This window comes from Acomys minous (assembly GCF_964271855.1).
Source record: "Acomys minous genome assembly, chromosome: 9".
Classification (NCBI taxonomy): Eukaryota; Metazoa; Chordata; class Mammalia; order Rodentia; family Muridae; genus Acomys; species Acomys minous.
Genome location: NC_140490.1, coordinates 72677872 through 72700470, shown reverse-complemented (window position 1 = coordinate 72700470; position 22599 = coordinate 72677872). Strand labels below are relative to the sequence as shown.

The following is a 22599-nucleotide window of genomic DNA, read 5'->3' as shown; positions in this document are numbered from 1 at the left end:
CATTTTCACTCATATTATCTAACCTGTCTGTGTTTTTCTTTAGATAATTTTTACGCTTGCAAATTCCTGAAATAGGATTTTATAAATTATTTCCACATTTAAGTGATGCCGATGGCCTATGCCAGGCCGTCCGTCTCTTTCTTGACCCATTCAGTGCATATATACTTTGTGCTGTTACAAGTTAAGTACAGTCATGATTTTAAGGTTTTGTTTTTTAAGCTGAAAAGAAGACCTTTGAATTTATCTTTCCCATTTTTTCCCCTCTCTGCACTTTGTCATCTTTAGAAATAGTCAAACAAGAGTAAAGCTTTCCAAGTAGAATTGAAGTCTCACACAACACAAATGACCATGGCCAGGTTGGAAGTGAGAAAAATCACAGGGCTTGGAGGCCAGGTAGCTGGCATCTGTATTCCAAGGTCAAGCACGTGCAAAGTGAACAAGGCGATGCCAGCAAAACCCTGGTGCTGAGAGTCTTTTCAAATAGAAACTGCAGAGACTTGCCAGTGTTTCTGCACTCCCCACAACAGCTGTTTCTCAGGAGCCATAGTGATTCCCCTGACGTGTGCTTCTTAGTTGTTTTGTGACCTGCCTGCGAGGCCGAGTGTTCCTTTTATTTTCCATGGGGATGTGCTGTAGAGGAAGCAGAAAATGAGGAGCAAATCTAAAGTCTCCTGTCAGGTGGCAGCACCATGAGTATGTTCTCATTTAACTTCCCCATAGAATATGGGCATTGATTGTACAGATGGAGCCTGCTTCTTCAGAACAAATGATGAAGGGAGGTGGAGAGGAACAAGGACGGCAGAGAGGATGAGGGAGGAAGCTGGGCCTTAATGTGGATAGGCTGGGGAGATTAGAAGGACATTCCATAAGGAAGGAGGACTTCTAAAAGGGTAATATTGTTCCCTCTGAGAATGTCAGTAAGTGTTTTTTGAGATAGAAACAATGTTAGGAAGTTGAGGGAAGACAGCATTTTTTCTTAAGCCAGAAGAATTACTAAGCCAGGTTGATAATAGTGACTCTCATTGACTACCAGATCTCATAATACAAAGATCTTTCTGTTAGATCGTAGGCCTGTCCCTTTAATACGCTCATCACTCTGAGAGGCCAGACCACCCACCCTGCAAGATGTCCCTGGGACAGCTAAGCTTACTGTGCTGGGATTTTATATGCCCTGGCCTAATACCTGGTTCCTTCATGTTTCTGTCCCCATGTTCACTTCCACAACCTCCCAAAAGGAAATAAGAGTCAGGTGTTTTCCTTTGTTTGGGGACTTTTTATGGTTGTCCTGTGCCTGCAACTCCATCCCATGTGTGAAGGGAAACCTCTTCTTCCTCCTGAGACTCCATTCATGTTGTTGTCCCTGGTAAGGAACTGACCCTTTCTGATAGTCTTCCCATTCCATCATCGCTTCTGTGGTCGCAATGCCCTTTTCATTAAAAGTCCATCTCTATGTCCGCTCCACTCATGAGCCAAACTTACCTCTTCTTTGGCTTCTGTTTAACAGTTCAAACTGGATTTCAGTTCTGAAAGTGACGGCAGAGGGAAGCCAGCACAAAAGAGAGAGTGCTCGCACAGCGGTGCACTGTGGGCCCTCCATCACTGGCCTCCCTTGGTTGTCTGAAATCCTTGTAGATATCGGGCCAGTAGCCTTTTCTTTTCTCATAACTACCTTTCCAGATCATGTCGGTGGCACCTAGAATTTCTCATATTTTTTTCTTGCGTAGAGCCTTGGGTGTTGATTGAAAAGCCAGAAAGTATCACTGCAGTGGTTCTTATCAGGGCCTCTTGACTCTTGGCAAGTGACAGTGTTCCTAGCAAATACTTTGTGAGCAGGCAAGGTGCACCTACTTAGAAAATGCTTAGTCCTCAGGCTTTGCTGTTTCCTTGCAGCTGTGGCCTGTGTCTGTTCACAGGCTGTGCCCTCCACCCATTACTGCCCAGGCAGTGTGTCCCGGCCAGTGTCACATCGCCTCCTGAGTCCCACACTGGAGGAGCTGAGAATGAGCTTACTAGCTGATGTTGGAAGCCAACAGCCTCATGTACCCCTTCACCAATTTTCTGAAAGTTTGCCCGTATCAATATTTTATAGATAACTTTCTTGGTGTGTTGCTTTTTCTTTCTGTATGCTGTAATGATTTCTATTAAAAACCTTAACATCTTTACTAAATAAAACCAAAAAATATTACATTTCTAGTAGCATCTGACAGGGGAGTTAATCTAAGTAGTATGTCACACACCTATAACCCTAGCATGTGGGAGGCTGGGCCAGGAAGATACCTAGAGAGAGAGATATTTTCATAAAAAGGATGAAAAAGGAGGAGGAAAGGCCCTCCACAAGTAGTATCAAAATAAACGTAAGAATATTAAAATCATGCAGTCTTGCTTGTAACAGCCAAATACTGGAAGCCACAGAGGCAGAACTATAATCATCAGTTCTGGTCAGGAATGTGTCCTGTCACGTGTGTGGGAGCAGCCTCTAGCTGGAGTCACCCAGGCTGGTGTCCTTGGTGTTTGCGTGGAAACTCAGGCCATTGTGTGTGGTTGCCATGGAGGGCCTTGGTGGCTTGCCCTGACTCCCATTCCCAGTGGTGTGAATTTACACTTGAGGAAGAAAATCGCACATCTAGGTTTAGAACTGAGAGTGACATCACTGTGAAGAGAGCCAAGCGGCCCTGGAGCACACACAGTGACCACAGGCACAAGTCTGTCACAGGCTTCTCTGCACATTTCTCCATTTCTACTGCCTTACTCTTGATGGACCCAGTGCATTTGTCAGAGAGTCAGTGGATTTATTAAATGAGAAGATGGCTTTGGAATGACAAGTTTTGTCCTGTGCAAAGATCTGAAGGTCAGACTCTGTGGGTCATTTAAGAACCAACATGCCAGCAAACAACCATGGTCTTCCATGGCAACCACATGCAAAGTCCAGAAACCTGTGAGATAGCAATAAAATTTTAGTGCAAGGTCTTGGCAAGACTTTGAAGTTTGTATTCTACTAATGCCACAATGTGGTCATAAAAGAATAAATGGCTAAAAATAATGCCTGGCTTACTTGACAGTGTTTGGCAGACAAAACAGAGACCATAAGTGCCTCTGATGTTTTCTGATTCCTCAGGTAGACACTCCCGATACTTGAGTTACTAAATGGCCTTTCTCTTTAAACATGTCCATTAGATTCTGCTTCGGGAAGGCTGCAAGAAAATCCTCGTAGCTGACTCTTTGTCGTTACTGAAAAAAATGCACCGAACCCAAATGAAAGGTGTTCTGGTCGATGGTGGGTAAAACTGAAATAACATTCAGAACCACATACCATGTTTTCCAGCAAGGCCGAGCAAATGGAAAGGCGCTTAACCTGTAGTGTGTGTGTTTTCTTACAGAAGAGAATATCTGTGAAGCATGCCTTTCTCCCATCCTCCCCACAGGTAAGATGCTTAGAAGGGAAATCATTTTACAAGCACATGTTCATGATGAGTGGAATTAAGATGCGAAATGAGCTAATGACAGCCTGAAAATTCTATGGCTTCACAGTTGAAGGATTTCAGCCCGTTCCTGTTCCTGTGAATGTTGGTGCTGCCGACAAAGCAGGGGGTATCTGCACCTGGGAGCCCTGCAGGAGCCCACAGTGCTGGCCCTGCCATGGCTGCAGAGCTCAGGGAGTGCGGGCCTGAAAGCCAGTACTTCCAGCAAAGTGGCGCTAAGGGATCCAGTGATGGGCTGTTCTTTGAGAAGCTTCAAGAGTAAAGCAAAGCAGATGAAAACTTACCGTCCGTGCACATATTTCTGTTATAAGTGGGAAGATCCATGTGGGTACCTGGCGGCAGTTGATGAGCGTGTTCATCTTCACTATAGTTCTAGCTGCCGGGACCATAACCCATTTTAATGGAAACTGAGCTCAGCATCAGATTTGACTGACCCACTCAAGGATAGAAGCTTCTGGCCCTTTCTTGATAGATTGTCATAATGATAAAATGTTCTGTTTCAAAAGATAATTCAGACATGACAAAAGCAAACTCATAATTTGAAAGTCGAAATCAAAGTGTAGTTGTCTGGGTACTATCAGATGCAAATTCAGCATGGAGAAGCACAAGGTGTGGCTGTTCTCAGGTGGCCGGTGTTAGGAACTGTGTGTTAGCACCTGTGTTAGGAACCGGTGTCAGAAACTATGTGTTAGCAACTGTGTTAGGAACTGTGCATTCCACAGCACAGGAGCAAGGGAAGTTGTTCCTTCCACACATGCTCTGTTCCCGAGGAAGCAGGTTTGGGTTTTCAATGCTTCTGCAAACCAAGGCTCTTTAGGTTGTGTTTTGGTGGAAAGAGGCCACAAATTCCCTGTAAAGTTCCATCTTCAGCCTCTCCTGTGGTAGGCACTAGATCTCACCAGAACTAATCTGTCCACACAACAGAAGCAGATGAGAGGACGTGACAGAGAGAAGTAGAGGAAATGAGAGAGCCTGGGGTCCTGACCCAGCTCTGCCTCTGGCCTCAGTGAGAGACCCTGGCAAAGGTCAAGTGGACTGAAAACTTTCATTCAAACAATCTTGATTTCAGTCTGTGGCAGTTGGAACTGTGGTCAGGACACACAGAGGGACACATACATATAGTTTTCAGTTAAACATCGCTACATCTGCTGAAAACTGTCCCACATTTGTCATTTTGATAACTGATGCTGAGGCCAAGAAAGTAGACTGTAAGTTGTAGTTGGTAGCACAGTGATTCTCCATTCTCCCTAGCTCTTCACTCCTCCGGGTGCGTTGTAAGCACCCCTCTTCACATGCAGCCTGCCGCTGGGAAACCCACTCAAGGCTGGCTTAACTGTTTCCCAGGCTACTGTTACGCTGAGTTCTCTTTCTGTCCTCTCCCCCTGCAGATGCAGCGAAGCCCTTCAGCGTGGTGGTCTTCCATTGTCGGCACATGTTCCACAAGGAGTGCCTGCCCATGCCAAGCATGGTAAGTTCTCAGCCCACCACCCGCCAGCCAAAAAGAAGTAGACATAATCAGAGTGAGCATGGCCAGAGTCCATGTCCTACAGCCCTGGCTTTCTTAGCTCTAATAGACAACTTGGTTCTGTGCAGCTTGCTGAATCCCAGGGCTCTGCATCCCTGGATTGAGCCATCCCTGCATCAGCAGTACTGGAGAAAGGCTACATTGTACTAAGTGTACAGACTTTTCCTTCTCTGTATTTATTTCCTAAACAGAACAGTGTAACTATATACAGTGTCTCATTGTGTTTGGTATTGTAAGTAACCAGAAATATCTTAAGTATAAGGGCTATGCATAGATTATTTGCCTTTGTATATAAAGATGTTCTAGTTTGCTTTTTTGTTACTTTCATAAAACATTAACAAACCCCAACTTTGCCAGGAAAGGGTTCATTTGCTGACAGGTTACAGTCAATGGAGTGGAGCCAAGGCAGGAACATCGAGGCAAGAATGAAAGCAGAGACCGTGGCAAAACATGGACACTTGCTTGTCCAGCCTGCTTTCTTGCATGCCCTAGGCCTGCCTGCCTGCTGGTCATACTGACTGCAGGCCTTTACCCTCCCACCTAAACTCTTAATTAAGGAAATCCCCTCAAAGACTTGCCCACAGGCCAGTGTAATAGAGGCAGTCCCTCAGCTGGGGTTCTCTCTTCTCTGATGGTGTAACTCTTGTCAAATTGAGAGGGAAAAAATTAAAAAACTAATCAGAACAGAAGGAATTGATTATCTGTGGATTCTGGTATCTGAAGGAAGTCCTGGAATCTTCTGTGACCAGCTGTCTTTTTTTTTTTTTTTTTTCTATCACACTGGTATATTGCTTACTTTTCAAATGTGACATTTACAGTATACTATCCTTAACATAAAAGGGTACCCAGTTGAGTGAATTCAAGCTATTGACATGATGACCCGTGGGTGGGCTGTGCGGTAATAAACACTATGAAACCCGTGGTGTTTTCTCAGCCTGCCCTGTATGGCATGCTGCTATTACCCCAGGCTACACAAAGCTGGCTCTGCTGTGGTGCCAACCCTCCCCCACCCCCATGCACCTTTCCATTTGTGTGTATATGTGCATGTGTTTGTACATACATGTAGGCCAGGTGACTGCCTCAGATGTCATTTCTCAGGAGCTGTCCCCTTTGTAACAGGCTCTTCTCACTGGGACCAAGGACCCTCTGACTAGGCTGGCTGACAGGAGCCTAAGGACCCACCTGTCTACATGTGCCAGCACTGAGGTCACAAGCACGTGCCCCCACATCCATTTCTTTGTTTTGTTTTGTTTTTTAACATAGGTTCTGGGCCTTGAACTCATGTCCCCGTGCTTGTACTTTACCAACTGAGCCATCTCCCCAGCTCCTGGTGTCCTTTGCCTTGCAGAGCAGAGAAGAATGAATCCTGTCTGAATCAAAAAGTCTTCTACAGAGCAAGGAAAGATGCTCATTGCTTCAGAGCCCTCAACTCCCTGAACCATGCTACCATCCTATTTCTGAATGGAAAAGCAGATGATTGTTTTAACCCGTGCTTTTTGTTCCCTTTCAGAATGCTCCCGCGCAGTACTGCAACATCTGCAGTGCTAAGAACCGTGGACCGGGAGGGGCCATCCTGGAGATGAAAAAGTAGCCCTGCTGCTCGCCAGCCTCCCCTTTGCCGCTCTGCTCCAGGAGGCTGATGGGCCCCAGAAGCTGTGCGGACCCCAGTGTGTTCAGGGCTACCCAGTGTTCCACATCGGGTGTCACTGATGGAGAAGTCAGGGCTGTTCGCATGCCATGAAATATTTGGACTCATAATCAGCGTTTCATGGTTTGCTCATTTGGCTCACTTAGCGAATGAAAACCCAAGTCTCAGAATTCGAATTGACTTTGTTAGATCGTCACACAACCAGGCATGAAGCCCACTGCTGACATCATCAACATCCGCTGTCAGCCTAAAGCTCCACTGGTAACAATTCTGGCACTTGTGGTTTCACTGTTTATGTCATCCGCTGTGGACAGCCTCCCAATATGCATTTAATGAAACACTGAAAGCTGTCACTCATTCAGTGACACATGGGAATACCATTAACTGATGTCATACAGCTTTATGTTTGCAGCTTACATGCCATGTGTCCTGACTAGTAGAGTCATCTGGCCCTACTAGGCACATGATGTTTGTTGAATGAATAAATGTTGTCCTTCTCATTGTGAAACCTTTCTTGTGTTGCAAGCAGACCGGTGCTGTTTCAGGAGCGGAGGTGAGCTTTGCACCTTATTTCCTGAGGAGCCGCGGCTGATAAGACGGGAGGAAGCCAGGAACCCCATCAGAGCTAAGCGGGGCCCTCCAGAGTGGGAGGTTCAGATGCCGAGGACACATGAGATGTGCCTCACTGCCTGAGGGTAGGGGTGTCCTCCTGCCTTGACTTCTTGTTGTTCTTAGCATGTCCAGTTTGATATAAAGAGTCTGCTTAGTAAGTTTTATCACTTCCTTTACTGTTTAAGGCAGGAACATGTTCAGAAAAACTCACAGAACTTATGAGTTGAGGAGCGAGGGGACTAATTCCAACACATTTTACTTCCAAGGTAAATAACACTAATTACTAAGTCACATTTGGACAATAAACCCTAAGTGCTTCATTCTTTTTTTTTTTTTTTTTTTTTTTTTTTTTGGTTTTTCGAGACAGGGTTTCTCTGTGTAGCCTTGGCTGTACTGGACTCAATTTGTAGACCAGGATGGCCTCGAACTCACAGCGATCCACCTGCCTCCGCCTCCTGAGTGCTGGCATTAAAGGCGTGCGCCACCACTACCCGACACTTGCTTCATTCTTAAATAGTTGAGCTGAGACACAATAATAAGGTGGGCTCATTCCATTTTTCAAAAACAACTTTGAAAATCTTGTGCTGTAAGCAAGGAACACCACCTGGATGATTTTTTATTTTGAAAAAACTATGGCAGACAATTGTACTAAAGGGTAATCAGTCCATTCCACCGTTTTTCCTTTATAATGATTTAAATATAACTAAATAATAAGGTTTCTCGTTATCCACCTTTGCAATGTGTGAACAGGCCATTAAAACAGATTTGAAGGAATATTTCAGTGGTTGAGAGCACTGGCTGTTCTTTCATAGGACCTGGATTCACTTCTGAGCATCCACATGGCAACTCATAACTGTCTGTAACTTTAGGTCCAGGGGCTCTGACACCTTCTTCTGGCCTCTGTAGGCAGCAGGCATGTGTGCTGCACACAGACACACATCCAGCGAAGAAAACACAAGTACACATAAAATAATTCAAATTTCTTAAATAAATAAAATGCGTCTGAGGCAAGGTTGGCCCACTTGCCCTTGAGGCAAACTGTCCTGTGTGTGAATCATCCAAATTCAAAGTTAATTTTAGTGACAGCCATTGTGTTTTGTTTGTTTTTAACCAGAATTTCCTTACTAGCTTGTACTCTTCATTGAAAAGTTTTTCAGGCACTCTCAGTCAATTGATTGTCACAGTGTTTTAATACTATAAAACAAATCTTTGTAGAGTAACTTCCATGTTGCACAAGCCTTAGCCAGCCTGCGGCCATTATGAAGACTTCTTGGTAGACTGCCTGTTTGCCCATGAAGGAACGCAGAGGCTCAGCAGCTCGCCACGGGCCAAGGCAGGAGTCGGTGTGCCAGCTGGATTCAAACCCAGCCAGTCACAGCCTGCCTCGGGGTGCCTGCTCTTACCCACTGCAGATGTTTTCACACAAGTGGTTAGCTGACCTGCTCTGGTCAGTGTGTAGAAAGAGAAAAGTGTTGATGATGAGATTTCCACAGGTGACAGAATCACTGGTGGATCTGAAGAGCAAGCAGTGGAAAGACTCTAGAAGCATCAAGCCACCCACACACAGCCTGGCTGCTGTGGCAGCCCTGAAACCGCTGCCCACTTCCACCAGGGGGCAGCTGCACCCAGCAGTGTGAATCATGATGTGTAAATAAAACATTGACCTGTTTCCCTGGTCCACGTGAAGTTCTTGGTTACCTTAAGGAATACTGTGTAAGCACATATGTATAGGGGAGATGTTTCTATATGTCAAATACAGAATCTGTGTGTTGTGGCTTGTTATTAAGGCCCGGGGTGTTAATACTAAATTTCGTATTGTACCAAGTTTCACTTCCTATGCCTGGATTCTTCTATAAGGGCTGGCATCTACAGTCTGAGGAAAGGTACTTTCCTAGTGTGGCACAGGTTTGGGTGTGATTAGGAACAACGATGTGACACTAGGAAAGACCAGAGAATGGAAATCAGCCTGTAACAGTTCTCACAGAACCAGCCATTGTCCAAGCTCCTCATGTGCACCCGTGTGGGAGTTGAGAATGCAAACTCCATGCCATCGCCCACCCAGCATTTGAGGGATCCTTGTGTGTGCAAGGGCTGGCAGGCTTTGGTTAGATCTTCACAAGGCATTGCAGTAACTACAGCCTCCTGTCTCACTCCTGCGTGGTAGCCACATGACTTGACTTATGGCCCTTCACCCTTGCCCTGCTGCTGTGCTCTGCTACTCAGTCTGCTCAGACAGTCCCCACTCACCCTGACCTTGGGACACTGGCTAGAGGCATTCCCCCGTGCTCTACCCAGCACCGGGGTCTGTCTGCCTTTGACAGCTTCACGGTTGTCTGTAGAGCAGATGTATTCCATTACCCATTCCCAACTGGCTCTGGCCATCAGACCTTGCACTAGCTGTGGTGCATGGGGAATACAGACTTGGTAACCTGCTTGCTCTTTGTCCATGCTAAGAACGCGTGGAGAGGGGTGGAAGAAGATGGACATTTGTGTTGAGCGACTGCTGCTTCTCAGAGGAACCAGAAAGTGAGACAGATGGCTCCCTTTAGCTCCTAATTAGCCCTTCCCTACTAACAAGCTGGGTCCTAAAACAGAGGGCGCCCACCCTCAGCCCTTAGTGCTGCAGCCTGGTCACTTGAGCTCTCGGATCTTTAAGACAGTAGAACTGGCTCCTGCATTTATTATTATTGTTGTTGTTGTTGTTGTTGTTGTTATTTTATATATTTGGGGGGTTGCAAAAGTTGGGTCTCCTAGCAGCTATCGACTAAGTTTTAAAGAATGTTTCTGAACCTAAAAGACTTGCTTTTCCTTTCCTGCTGTGGCACCCCTGCCCTCGTTCCTATCTTACCAAGAGCAAGGAGACTATGGCTGAAAACGTGAGGAATAGCAATAACCCATCCTGATTATAATATCTCCATGCCAGCTCAATAAACATCCAGCCCCAGTCCCCTTCCCTTGTCACGGCACCCTGGGGGCTGGGTGGTGCAGTAAGTACAGAAACATCTTATTCATTTTAGTGCCTTAGATCCCCTGCTGGAATGACTCCAGACATTTGGAAGATGCTGAGTGAGCAAGTGAATGAATGAGTTTATTTGTGGCAGGGTAAGGTAGGGAAAGAAGTTCTTGATTTCTTGCAGAATTCTGTGGTGAGTGTTGGGAGTTGTCCGCAGGGCCCTCTCTGCCTCATTTTCTCACCTCTGCATTACTCTACCTCACCCCTTTCTCTCTTGGTCCTCACTATCAACGAATAGAAAATAAATGAATGAAGTCTTCCCTGGTCTACCTTATTTCTCTTAGAATGGGCCTGGTTTCTCCCATGGTTCAGTATGGCTAAAGCCTCACACCTTTCCCCATCTTGGCCTCCCGTCCCTGTCCTGCCTTCACTATTTCTCGCCACCTCGTCACCTTCCCCTTTCTCTTGAACCCAGATTCACATTATCTAACAGCTGCGTGGATTTTAAGCTTTTCTTCCCCATTTCCTTGCTGCAATGTCTACATTTCTGAGTTTTCCTGCATACATCCTACAAGTTGCAGGACTGGTGATGCCACACTATACTTAACAGGATGAGAAAACAGTGAGGTTAAATCTGAAACTGCCTTCTCCCTTCTACGAGAAACTGTAAGTCATACTTGAAAAAGCAACCCTGCTTCCATATTGCTGGTGGATCATAGGGACCGAAGCTGAAAAAGGGGGCGATACAGGGATGCCAAACCCTCCTGAGGCTGAGCATGGTATTGTGGGCTTGTGGCTCCAGCACCCAGGAGGCTGACACAGGAGGTGAGAATGGCAAGATGCTGCCTCTTTATAGCAAGATACCATCCCAAAAGCTAATGCCTTTCAGAGTCCTTGCTGCTAAGCAGAGCATCAGGGTGAATGAGCATTGCCCGGAGCTCTATGTAGGATGGAGAGTCGAGTACTCTCCTCATTAAGGCAAGAATTGAGAGATGAAGGTTTAGTAAAAGAATGGATCAAGGTGAGTGATTTTTTAAAAAATGTTTTTAAGAAACCGTGAATATTTAGTTACTTCCTACACTGATGTGCTTCCATCTCCCTAGACATTAAGTTAACTAGGGCATACAATAGTCATCACTAAGCCATTTCCCATATCCTGAACCCTGAAAAGCAGAAAGAAGAGACTAGCAGCAGGGGATAGGATCTGGGATTGAGTGTGAACAGGTGCCCAGGCCCACAGTTAGAGCAAAAGATGGAAAACGGGAGGGGGTGCAGCAATTCTGAGATGTCTTTGCAAAACGCAAGAGATTAAAATCCTCGAATCAGTTCCTTATGAGCATGAACGATCTGGATGGCTGTAGGCAGGTCCAATTGCACATTCATATCTGTGCACAGAGTACAAGCTGATAATTACATTTTTGTCACTAAAAGTTTATTCTATTCTTAGTGTGTCTCTTGTTTTAGATTCATCTGTCAATTCTGAATTCTTAATTATTGCTGTAGACTGTGTCCTGTCCACAAATAGAAAATTTGCTGGTGACATTAGCATGAACGGAAGGAGGTCACACACAATGAAGCAAGAGTGACAGGCACCTTATGATCTTATCATGCTTAATGATGTAGCAGAAGTAAAGCGAAAAGTTGTCTAATTATGGTCACAAAGTGATTTGCCAAAGTGGATTGGGAAGGATGACCTGCCCAGAAGAGGAAAGGGAAGGAAGCAGAAGCATTTTGTACTAGAGCCAAAATCTTCCACACCTCAGTGATGAACATCAGCTATTAGCATTTCTACCCATCACTTGCCTTAAGTGTCAAATGAGGTCATAGTATCAACTTGGGAAGATTTCGACATCAGTAAGTAAGATGCTGCATGGAGTGGCTGGCTAGTACTGGGAGCAGGGAAAGCACACAGAGCCGGCGCTTAGTTACTGTCTGCACCTGAGGGCTGTGGATGTGGCTTAGTAGTAGTGCTTTCCTAGCAGGTGTGACACTCAGGCTTTGCTTCAAAGCACTAAAATAAACGAATGCTGCTGTATCTAAAAGGACTCTCGCCTCTACTAGAGTTGGTTTGTGTGATTAATGGAATATAGCAGAAATAGATCTATATAATTCTCAAAATAGAGTAATGAAGGGCATTGAAGGAAGTCAGATCCTGCAGAAAGAGGTCATGAGGAACTGACACCCCACCTACAGCGAGCTCTTGTGTGTGAGCTTAGAAACCATTGTCCAGTTCCCATCAATCTCCAGGCTCTAGAGTCCCAACCAACACCCTAACTTACACATGCCAATGAGCAGCATACCCAAATCACGTCTAGATCAGAAACAATGGTGATAGCATTTAAGCTTCTATGTTCAGGGGTCATTTGTTATACAACAGTTGGCTGCTACCACCTGACCACAAATTTGAGCCATCTGTCTGTTAAAAAAAGAAAACTGTGATAATTTTAATAGATTATTTGTCCTATTTACAGAGAGAAGCGCTCCTGATTTAGCAGGTGAGAATACTTCTTTGGTTTAGGTGTTTTTTAAAAAACAGATCCGACAAAACAGAAGCAGCTAGGAGAGGGATAGAATGTGAAAACCATGCCACTTAAGAAACAGTGGACAAATGGGACAATGCAACATTTTAAAGTCACAAACTCTACATTTTAGAATTTAGAAATTTGTTATATAAGAGGAGAGGGAAAAAAGATACTTCCAGGTGACGTCAAAAAAACTGCTGAGATGAACCGGTGAGAGCTGCAGCAAGAGAGATCCTGGCTCAGCCTAAGATGGCTTATGTTGGCCAGTGCCCATCTAAATATGGGGGCGCTTTGGATCCCAGAGACACTGAGCGAAAGCGATGGCTCAAGCTAAGATTGGTAACCATCTAGCAGGCTGCAGAATGTGACACTGAGCTGCCCCCAAAAGAAGTTGATCTCCCAGCCCCCACTGTACTCTAAGCAGGCCTAACTCCCCGGAGAAACAGCAAAATTAATCAGCTACCGTTATTTTTGTACCGAGATCCTGTGCCCATCTGGTGTGTGTCTGAATGCCCACAGCTTGGGCCAGCTTACTAACTCGCCATCTCTTCAGGCCCCTTTCTCCTTCCCTTCCTCCTTCTGCTGGGTACCATCCATGTGCCTCACCCATCTGATGACTGCAGCTTCCTTTTTAAAATTGGTTTTGGTTACATCAGTGCACTCAGCCTCTCCATCCCCCCACTCAGGATAGGGCTAGTTCTTGCAGAGCTGTCAATAAGTAATACATATCTTGATTTTTTTTTTAAAGAAAAGGTGACTGAATGTTTGCATGTGTTATAGGTAGGATGGGGTTCCCCCCCAAATTTGAATTTTGCAGTCTCTACTTGACTCCTTTGAATGTGGCTACATTTAGTGATACAGCCTCCCTACATGGCATGACCTTCTTACAACACCAGGGCGCTGCCTCAGACCAATCCATCTTAAATCTCTCTTTCCAAAATGCTGTATTGTCGATAGTACCAATATTTTCTCTCTGAATCCGTGGTGCTAGGTTTCCCCACCAAAACATGGACTGAGGTTATATCTTGAACTATATTTCTACTTAAACATTAAAAATCTCAAGAACACAGATTTCTCATCCCCAAATTCTGGAAGTATTGGTTTTTTGTTTTGTTTTGTTTGTTTGTTTGTTTGTTGTTTTTGCAGGTGTAATTTTTTATTAATTCATTAATATTGCATCTCAATAGTTATCCCACCCCATGTATCCTCCCATTCCTCCCTCCCTCCCACTTTCCCCCTACTCCCCTTCCCTATGACTGTGACTGAGGGGGACCTCCTCCCCCTGTATATGCTCATGGGGTATCAAGTCTCTTCTTGGTAGCCTGCTATTCTTCCTCTGAGTGCCACCAGGCCTCCCCATCAAGGGGACATGGTCAAATATGGGACACCAGCATTCGTGTGAAGGTCAGTCCCCTCTCTCCACTCAGCTGTGGAGAATGTCCTGTCCATTGGCTAGATCTGGGTAGGGGTTCAATGTTTACTGCACATACAGTCCTTGGTTGCTGCCATAGTTTGGGCGGGACCACTGGGCCCAGATTCACCCATCATAATGTTCTTCTTACAGGTTTCTAGGAATCTCTGGATCCTTCTATTTCCCCATTCTCCCATGCTTCTCTCACCTAGAGTCCCAATAGGATGTCCTCCCCTCTATCCCACTTTCCTGGTAAGTGAAGACTTTCGTGGGACATGCCCCTTGGCCTAGTGTCCTGATATAAGTGAGTATATACCATTTGACTCTTTCTGTTTCTGAGTTAACTCACTCATTATAATCATTTCTAGTTCAATCCATTTGTCCACAAATTTTAGAAATTCCGTCTTTTTAATAGCTGAGTAGTATCCCATAGTGTAAATGTACCACAGTTTCTTTATCCAATCTTCTACTGAGGGACACTTAGGCTATTTCCATGTTCTGGCTATTATGAATCAGGCCACTATGAACATGGTTGAGCATATGTCCCTGTTGGTACTGGAGCATCTTCTGGGTGTATTCCAAGGAGTAGAATAGCTGGTTCTTGAGGAAGCCCTTGTCCCAGATTTCTGAGATAGTGCCAGATAGATTCTGAAAGTACTGTTAAGAAGTTAGTATTTTGTATAGGATATCATCCTAATTGGAATTTTATTACAATCTCTGTAACAATATTTTCGGTTTCAGTCACTTAAAACCATGAATTAAGGTTTCTGTTCAAACCACATACTGTAAAAAGGTAGGTGATGGATCAGTTGTGTAATGGCAAATAGCAACGTGGCAAACCAAGCTCTATTGAAAGGAAGCTTGATGCTATGACTTCAATATGGCAGTGTCCTCAAGAGGTCCATGTGTTAGTCTCAGTCTCTATGGTGGCAATGATGGCAGCTGAATTGTAGGAAGGAGAGGCTAGTGGCTCTGTGATTTTATAAGGCGTGAAAAGTGTGTGTCAGCACACTTCAGTGACCTTACCAGAAGAATGCCCCTATGTGGCTGCTCAGTGTAAGATACAACACCACAACAAATTCCCCCACCCCTGCGTGTGTGTGTGTGTGTGTGTGTGTGTGTGTGTGTGTGTGTGTGTGTAAGCCTGTGTCAGCTATTTCGTAGTAACACAAAGTTGAGTAGCATGATAAGTTTGAGCGCTAGGTTTTTGCTAAGGCTCTGTGTTTCTGAAAAGGACCCTTGTGCAGCCTACAGAGAGATCAACTTCCTGGAGGTGCTGTTCCCTGGCACTGGCTTCCTGTGTTCCAGAGAGCACATTGTTGCTGGGAGTCCGGCTTCAGAGGTAGGCAATTTGTCCTTATTTGTGCTCTGAACTGGGTTCTCCAAAAGTACTTCTTAATTACAAATGGTGTGAGCTGAGGAGCAGGACAGCACCTCACTTACTGATGTTACGGGAGGAAAGTGGTGACAACTTAGAGGAAGAGTATTGCCTTTGCCCTCTAGCTAACTCCTGCACATCTGCCAGCATCTCTTCACATTCGCCCAGAGGCCCAGTTAATGGTTTTCATTGCAACTTAGACTTTAAAAAGTTTAAACCATTGGAATAATTTATTTAGTTTCAACTTTCTACAGTTTCTATTGTGATTTCAGTGGTTATTTTTAACTCTTGTCTATTCCCAGTGCCTACGTAATATACATAAAGACTAGGAGGATAGTGTGGATCTAACTCTGCTAAAGCCCCAGCCTGTGGAGGCCCAAAGCAAGCTAAAAGCAAGAAAGAAAAGTCCTCTGGAGGCCTGACTGCTGGGCTAGTCTTCATGCATTTCCTTCTTCCTCTCTGTTCACTTGCCCAGCATATTGTTGCCGTTGCTATGGCAAGAGATGCAAGCGAGGAAATGCTGACCGTGTAACCAGGAGGTAAGGAGTTTACATAGAGCATGGAGGGAATCAAGGTTTCTGCACCGTGAGTCAGAGGATGGAGCAGCTCACTGCACTTAAAATGTCTATTTTCAAGAACTTGGGGGGTTTTATGGGTTGATAATTTCAGGGTTTCCCCCTTCCTTTTATGAGCACCCCTTCCCGGCCCCAGTTCCGTTTGAACCAGCTTGAACATTTCTGACATAGCATATCCTAGTTTATCAAGTGTCTGCTCAGGTGGGCCGTGGGCATGTTCCTTGGTCCCTCTGGATATAAGTAGATATTTTGCCTTGTTTTTTAATATTAATGAGACACTATGATGGCAAGAAACATGAAGGCTGATCAAGAGCTACCATGAATACAGTGGCAGCAGTTGGATGGGTAGCTCTGTGGACTGTTGATTGGCCATGTTGAAGGCTCTGTCCTCACTATAGACATAGACTTTTCACAGACACATCTTCCAGGTCCATGCGCTGTCCCCTATGATAGACATCATGCCCATCAGAGATTAGTTCTATTGCTCTCATTTAGCAAAGACAGAGATGAACACTTGGCGATATGAAATGACTCGTCAGCAGTCAGGAGTCCCAAGCACATCAGTGTGACATTTTACCCCTTCATGTCCTATATGTTCGGGCTACATTTTTTTCACCTGTGTAGAATTTCATTCCCTTCCCAGGAAGAGATGGGAGAAGGCACACCCCACTCAGGGACCCCTAGTTTTAAAACCCTGGTGTGTAAATTGCAGGAAGAAGGCAAGGACACCCTGGAGCGTCTACCTCTGGGGTAGCTTTGAAGTGTCCAAATAGACCCAAAAAATTCCACCTTTCAGCCACATTGGATTTTCTGGGTTTCTCTCTGGAAGGAGAAGGGAGTTGCTCCCCTTATCCATGCTCAGATAAAACCAGCTTTTTCAGGAGAGGAACTGACTCGAACCTCTGTCCAGAAAAGTCCCACACACCTGCACTGAGATTCTATGCCACCACAGGATGAAAATGATGACTAAAAGCTGAGGGCTGTTTTGTGTGGCACCTCTGACCAAGCTCTTAGCACACAGTGGGCTCTCAACGTTTGTTTGTTTGTTTGTCTATATATTTATGATATGAATGATCTCCTAGGCACTGACAGAATTTTGTCAATAGCTGGCCCTTGTTTTTAATATTTATGAGACACCATGATGGCAAAGCCTTCCAACTTTGCTAGCCAAAATGAAAATGGGGCCAGGACATAGAAGAAAGATTCAATTGCATTTCCCTTGAAAAAGTGCTCACACACTGGCAGGAAGTCTTCCAAAGAATATCCACAAAGGGACTAAATTATTGCTTGATTTTTTTGGATTAATATCTTTCTTATCATTCAGTAATGCCTCAGTCCTATCTGAAATATCTTTGATTCTCTGCCACATAACCTTTAGGTGACCCTATGTTCAAGGTTGCACCCTCAATACATAGACAGTTAGGATACTCCTTCAAGACCACTGGGGTATATTAGATTTGTAGTTTCCATCCCAAAGTACCTACAATTTCTTATATTCATTTAATATAAAAAAATGACTTTAATAACCTCAGCAGCCTGGTCACTGGCAGCATCCATAGCCAAGAGTTTATGAATATAATTTTTCTTTGTGGCCACAAAAATAATGGGAACCTTTTCCAGTAACATATATTGGAGTCTTGAATGGAAAGACATATTGGCCACAAGAGACTTTAGCAAACACTTTTCCTGGAAACTCATTTACAGCCCATCTGAGACAGAGTTCAGAGGGAAAGGAGCCCCTTTCCAATGGTCCCAGAGAATTTCTCATATCAACTGTGAGTGGCCTACGGTGGTTCATATATATATGGTTAAAGCCTGCTGTTGAGAGAGAGCTAGTCACATCCAAACCATAGAGACAGAGAGTACAGAGGCTGGAATAGGGGAGGCAACTAAGGCAAATGCATTTTTAATACTTGTAATCTGCTTCGACCTATTTGCTAAAACAAAACCTCAAAAGCCTCCCAGGAAGTTTATTCCATAACCCTACATCCTCACATCTTCATGACTACGGTGTTTCATGGACCATGCTGCGTGGTCAGATTAAAAGACAAAAAAAGATAGTCTAGACCTTAAAGAAATGAAATGGTTTCTCTCAAATGGGAACTTGTAAAGAGAAAGCCCAATAGCACACTTCAAACAGAGGAAGCAATATAGATAGGTTATGTCAAAGATCCTCTCAGGGATAACAGAGCGAAGGAAAATTGAAGATGTCTTTGGGATTTGTACCTTCTTCATGTTATCAAAGTGGGGAAATAGGGAGTGTGAGCTTCAAGCGTGAGAAAGCAAGTGCAGCTGGGCCATGGTCCCTGAGTCCAAAGAACTACTGTAAGGTTCTGAACGTTCTGGATATACTGGTGGCCCTGTCACTGCAGACTGTGCTTACCATGACCTCACTGGAAGCCCCCCATATCACGGCAGCTGCCCACAATTGCCAAAGTGTTTTGGAGAGAAACATTAGAAGACTTTTTTCCCCCTCTGGATGTCTCCTAATCTCCCAAGAACATTTTCATTGGCAGAATGTAATAAGAACCTGGCTGCCAAGGGATTCTGGAAAACGTACTTTGCAGACTCGTGGGCCCAGTAGAATGAGACCCAGGATGGCAGATGTGGAGCTGAAATACAGGGAGTGAATAAAGAGCACCGTGGTGTGAACAGATGGTTGTGAAACAGCATAATGCTAGAGCATAATAAAATCTCTCATCTGACCCAGACATCGGCTGAGGAAAGAGCTTCCTAAGTCAGTTCCAAAGAGATGCTTGTGAATCAGTCCATCCTTCCTTCGTTCCTTCGTTCCTTCCTTCCTTCCTTCCTTTTTAGAAAGTATTCTATAACCTACTGTCCATCAGACAAAAGAAGGGGTCTAGTTAAAACGAAAGATAAGAGGAAGCTCATGAGGGACACAATAATGTTTGTTACATCATGTGCAAGATATGATGTGGGGCAGATAAAGGGGTTAAGTCACACATAGCTGGACATGGTGGCTCACAACTGTAATCTCTGAGCACAAAAAGCTGAAGCAGTTGGACCAACTAGTGCTGCCTGGAGAAAGTATTTTATAGTGACTAACCCAAGCAAGCTTCCTACCCATAGAAGTGGCTGTTAACCACACAGGTGCGATACAGACCTTTAGAACTTTGATTTTCCTGTAGGAAAGATACCCTTAGTAAGGGTTGCACACTATACTCACAAGTTGAGTAGGCTCCCTCACCCACATCCTTCTTGCAGGATGGAAGGGTGCCCTGGGACTCAGAAGCCCAGGAACCACACAGCTCTGAGAGCAGGCCTCATCAGCAAAGGTGCTGCAGCTCCCAGGGGAGGGTATCCCCAGCTGAGCTGAGATGCTCCAGAGCCTCAGTCAGCTCCATGTCTTCTCTTCTTCCCTTCCTTTCATCTCTTCTTGGCTTCTTCCAGTGACAGAGTCATACAAGGCAGCAAATCTCATAGAAGAGAGTTATTGGAAGGGTCCAGGGTGTGAGGAACAAACCCAGGGCTGGCTGGCCCTACTCCTGGGAGAAGACAGCCGGGAACTGAGCAGACACAGCCTTTATATAGAATTTCTTAGCAGGTGGAGCATTTTAGGGCAGACATTTCCACGGTGATGATTGGTGGGAGTTCAAGTCCTGAGCCTGGGGGAGCTCAGGGATTGGTGGGTTTTCCTTTTCAGGGATCGGTGGGTTTCTGTGGAAACTTCAGGGATGGGTTGGTTTTCCTTCTCAGGGATTGGCAGCTTTTTGTTCAGATTTTTCACCTAAAATTAGCACAACCCTGAAAGGGTCCTATTGAGAAGGTGGAGGTGACCTATGTGATAGTTGCAGAGGCTGGAGAGGCTGTTATGACAATTAGAGAGGTCTGGGGGATGGGCTGGCTGCTGGGCTTCTCAGGTAGGTAGTGGTGGTGGGGTGCTGGCCACTTTCTCGCCTTGAGGGTCTACAAAGTTTACAAAGGGAACCCACTTCCCTGGTACTTGTGTAGGCATGAATATCCAACAGCTACAGCTCTTAAACATTAGATGGCATGTCTGGGGTAGAAGAAAAGGACAAGCTATATAGTACAGGGAACAAGCAATTGCAGCATGGAAGAGGCTGATGCAGTAGATGGCTGCATTACAGCAGACTCCACACAACCAGCCAGTAAGAAGCAAGACCTTCCGAAAGAGTCTCGGTCTAACACTGCAAGTGGAAACAATAGCTGCTGTGCTCTGCTTCATTATAATGGCTCCCCGGTAGGTTAACTTTGCAGAATAGATCATCTTGTCATGATCTGATACCATGACACATCTAAATCCTGTAGGACAGAAGGGCCTTAGCTCCATGTCACTCTATGAGAATACCTGCACTCATTCCCTTACCACTTGACGGGATGCTTTCACTTTGTATGAAAAGCTTTCTCATCTGCTTTCTTACTGTGTCCAGAGTTCCTTTTCTGTCAACATAAGAGGCTAGCCATATAGGTCTAAGGGCCCTTATCTCGTCTGTGTGTCCCCAAGACATCCTGAGTTCTCACACTGAAATGAGTTGTCAATCTGGTCCATGCATGCCCCCCTCTTATTGAACACTACCACATAATTTTGGAGTAAATCTTTTTGATGTTTTGTTTTGTTTTTTTTTGAGACAGGGTTTCTCTGTGTAGCCTTGGTTGTCCTAGACTCACTTTGTAGAGCAGGCTGGCCTCCAACTCACAGAGATCTGCCTGCCTCTGCCTCCCAAGTGCTGGGATTCCAGGCATGCACCACTGTGCCCAGGTTTTGAAGCAAATCTTACATATCTTTCTGGAAAACATTGAAGTGTGTCTGGTTTTATGTTGATGTCTTTAATCCATTTGGACTTTAGTTTTCTGCAGGGTGATAAATATGGATCTATTTGCATTTTTCATTTCCTCTCTATAGGCTTCTGTCATGGCCTCTCTAATGTCCTCAATCTGTTTGGCTGCATCTTCCTGTATTTGTTTATGGATTTTATTCATTTCCTCTATTATTATCTTCATTATTAAAGATCTGAGGTCATTTGTGTGTGTGTGTGTGTGTGTGTGTGTGTGTGTGTGTGTGTGTGTGTGTGTGTTTCAGTTGTGTTTGAGCTCCCAGAGTTGAATTCCTTGGGATAACTGGGCTCTGGAGATGCCATATTATTTTGGCTTTTGTTGTTTGTGGTTTTGTACTGGCCTTTAGTCATCTTCCTGTTTCTGATGTTAGGAGGTAGTTTCTGTTGTTCTTCACTGGCCATTGAGAGCAGTTCCTTGGTGATCATCTATAGGTTGATACTCCTAACCTGTGGGGATCAGGGAACCCTTCCCTGAATCAGGCAGGTGACCTGAGTTCAGCTCCTAGGGACTTGGCTCTGCACCCTGGGCTCCCCACTGGGCCAGCAGAAGCTGGTGCTGGTGCTCTGCAGCCCAAGGTTCATTCTAAGAGAGTGTAGATGCAGCCTCTTATCTTGCCTTTGGCTGGGCTTTGGCCACTGGGACACTGGGGCCTTGGTTCAGTTCGCCAGAGAGTGTGGGTACTGAGCACTAGCTTGTGGCTTTTTCCATTGCTTGTTGCCTTTCGTAAAGACATCAAAGGCTGCCATTTTCACCAGCTATGGAGTTGATGTGTTTAGTGACAACTTGACCTTGTAGTCTTGCTTAAGAATGTTGAGTACACCTTCAGAATAAATCCTCTAGACATTTCCATAGAAGATCTCAAGATGCATGTTGACCAGACTTGGGCTTGTGTTTCATGCTCTGATTTTTAAGAAGTCAGAAAAGCCTGTGTTGCTTTCTTTTGAAAGGAGCAGTTTGATTTTCTCAAACTTTGGTCTCAGAATGTAAAAAGACTGGGACAATTTGTGATATAGGAAATATCTTTACTATTTGCTTCTTCAAATATTTCATGAGAAGAATAACATAAGGACAATAGGTTAAGAATTATAAGTCAATGGCCACTATGACATGTATCACATGCTTTTCTATAGTATAACTGCCTTAATGCTGAAAGCATGAAGGTGACAAGCTCTGGGAATACCACATCATCCCATCCTGTTCTAGTTCATTCTTAGAACCTACATACCAAACTCTAATGGACACCAGGTATGAATCTGAAAAAACTGAGTGATCCAGACAGCAGGCTTATCATATCTTCTGGTAGCCAGTTGGTCTCATCCATCAGACATATGAATAATGTGGGGATGGCCATGTCTGGGGATCAAATTCACGTGTTGAGCCTGACATTCTCCTCCTGAAAGGATACATTATTATGAGCCCTATGGGTAGCTGAGATCCCCAGAATGGAACACTGAAACCAGAGTGGAAATACTGCTTACCTTGTCATGACAAGACAGACCTGGACAAAAGTATAGCTGGAGGTTGATATCATCAGGAATGGAGAATAGAGCGTCAAGAAAGAAATCCCCATCTAGCCACAGACTCAGTGTGGATAGAGACCATGTGTTCATATGGTCTTTCTGCTGTCAATAGTGCCAAATCAAGTTATTGCATATAAGATAAACATCAAGAAACTTAC

At 44.8% G+C, this 22599-nt stretch overlaps 1 protein-coding gene across 1 annotated transcript in view; it reads left to right on the top strand.

Annotated features, from left to right (window-relative positions):
- The window catches only part of VPS41 (VPS41 subunit of HOPS complex), a 148607-nt gene extending 141447 nt beyond the window's left edge, over positions 1-7160 (top strand). The window contains exons 26-29 of the mRNA XM_084796674.1: positions 3175-3274; positions 3378-3422; positions 4868-4947; positions 6515-7160. Coding sequence (XP_084652800.1) covers positions 3175-3274; positions 3378-3422; positions 4868-4947; positions 6515-6595 — 306 coding nt within the window. The 3' untranslated portion in view covers positions 6596-7160. The remainder of the gene's footprint in view (positions 1-3174; positions 3275-3377; positions 3423-4867; positions 4948-6514) is intronic.
- The last annotated feature ends 15439 nt before the right edge of the window (positions 7161-22599 follow it).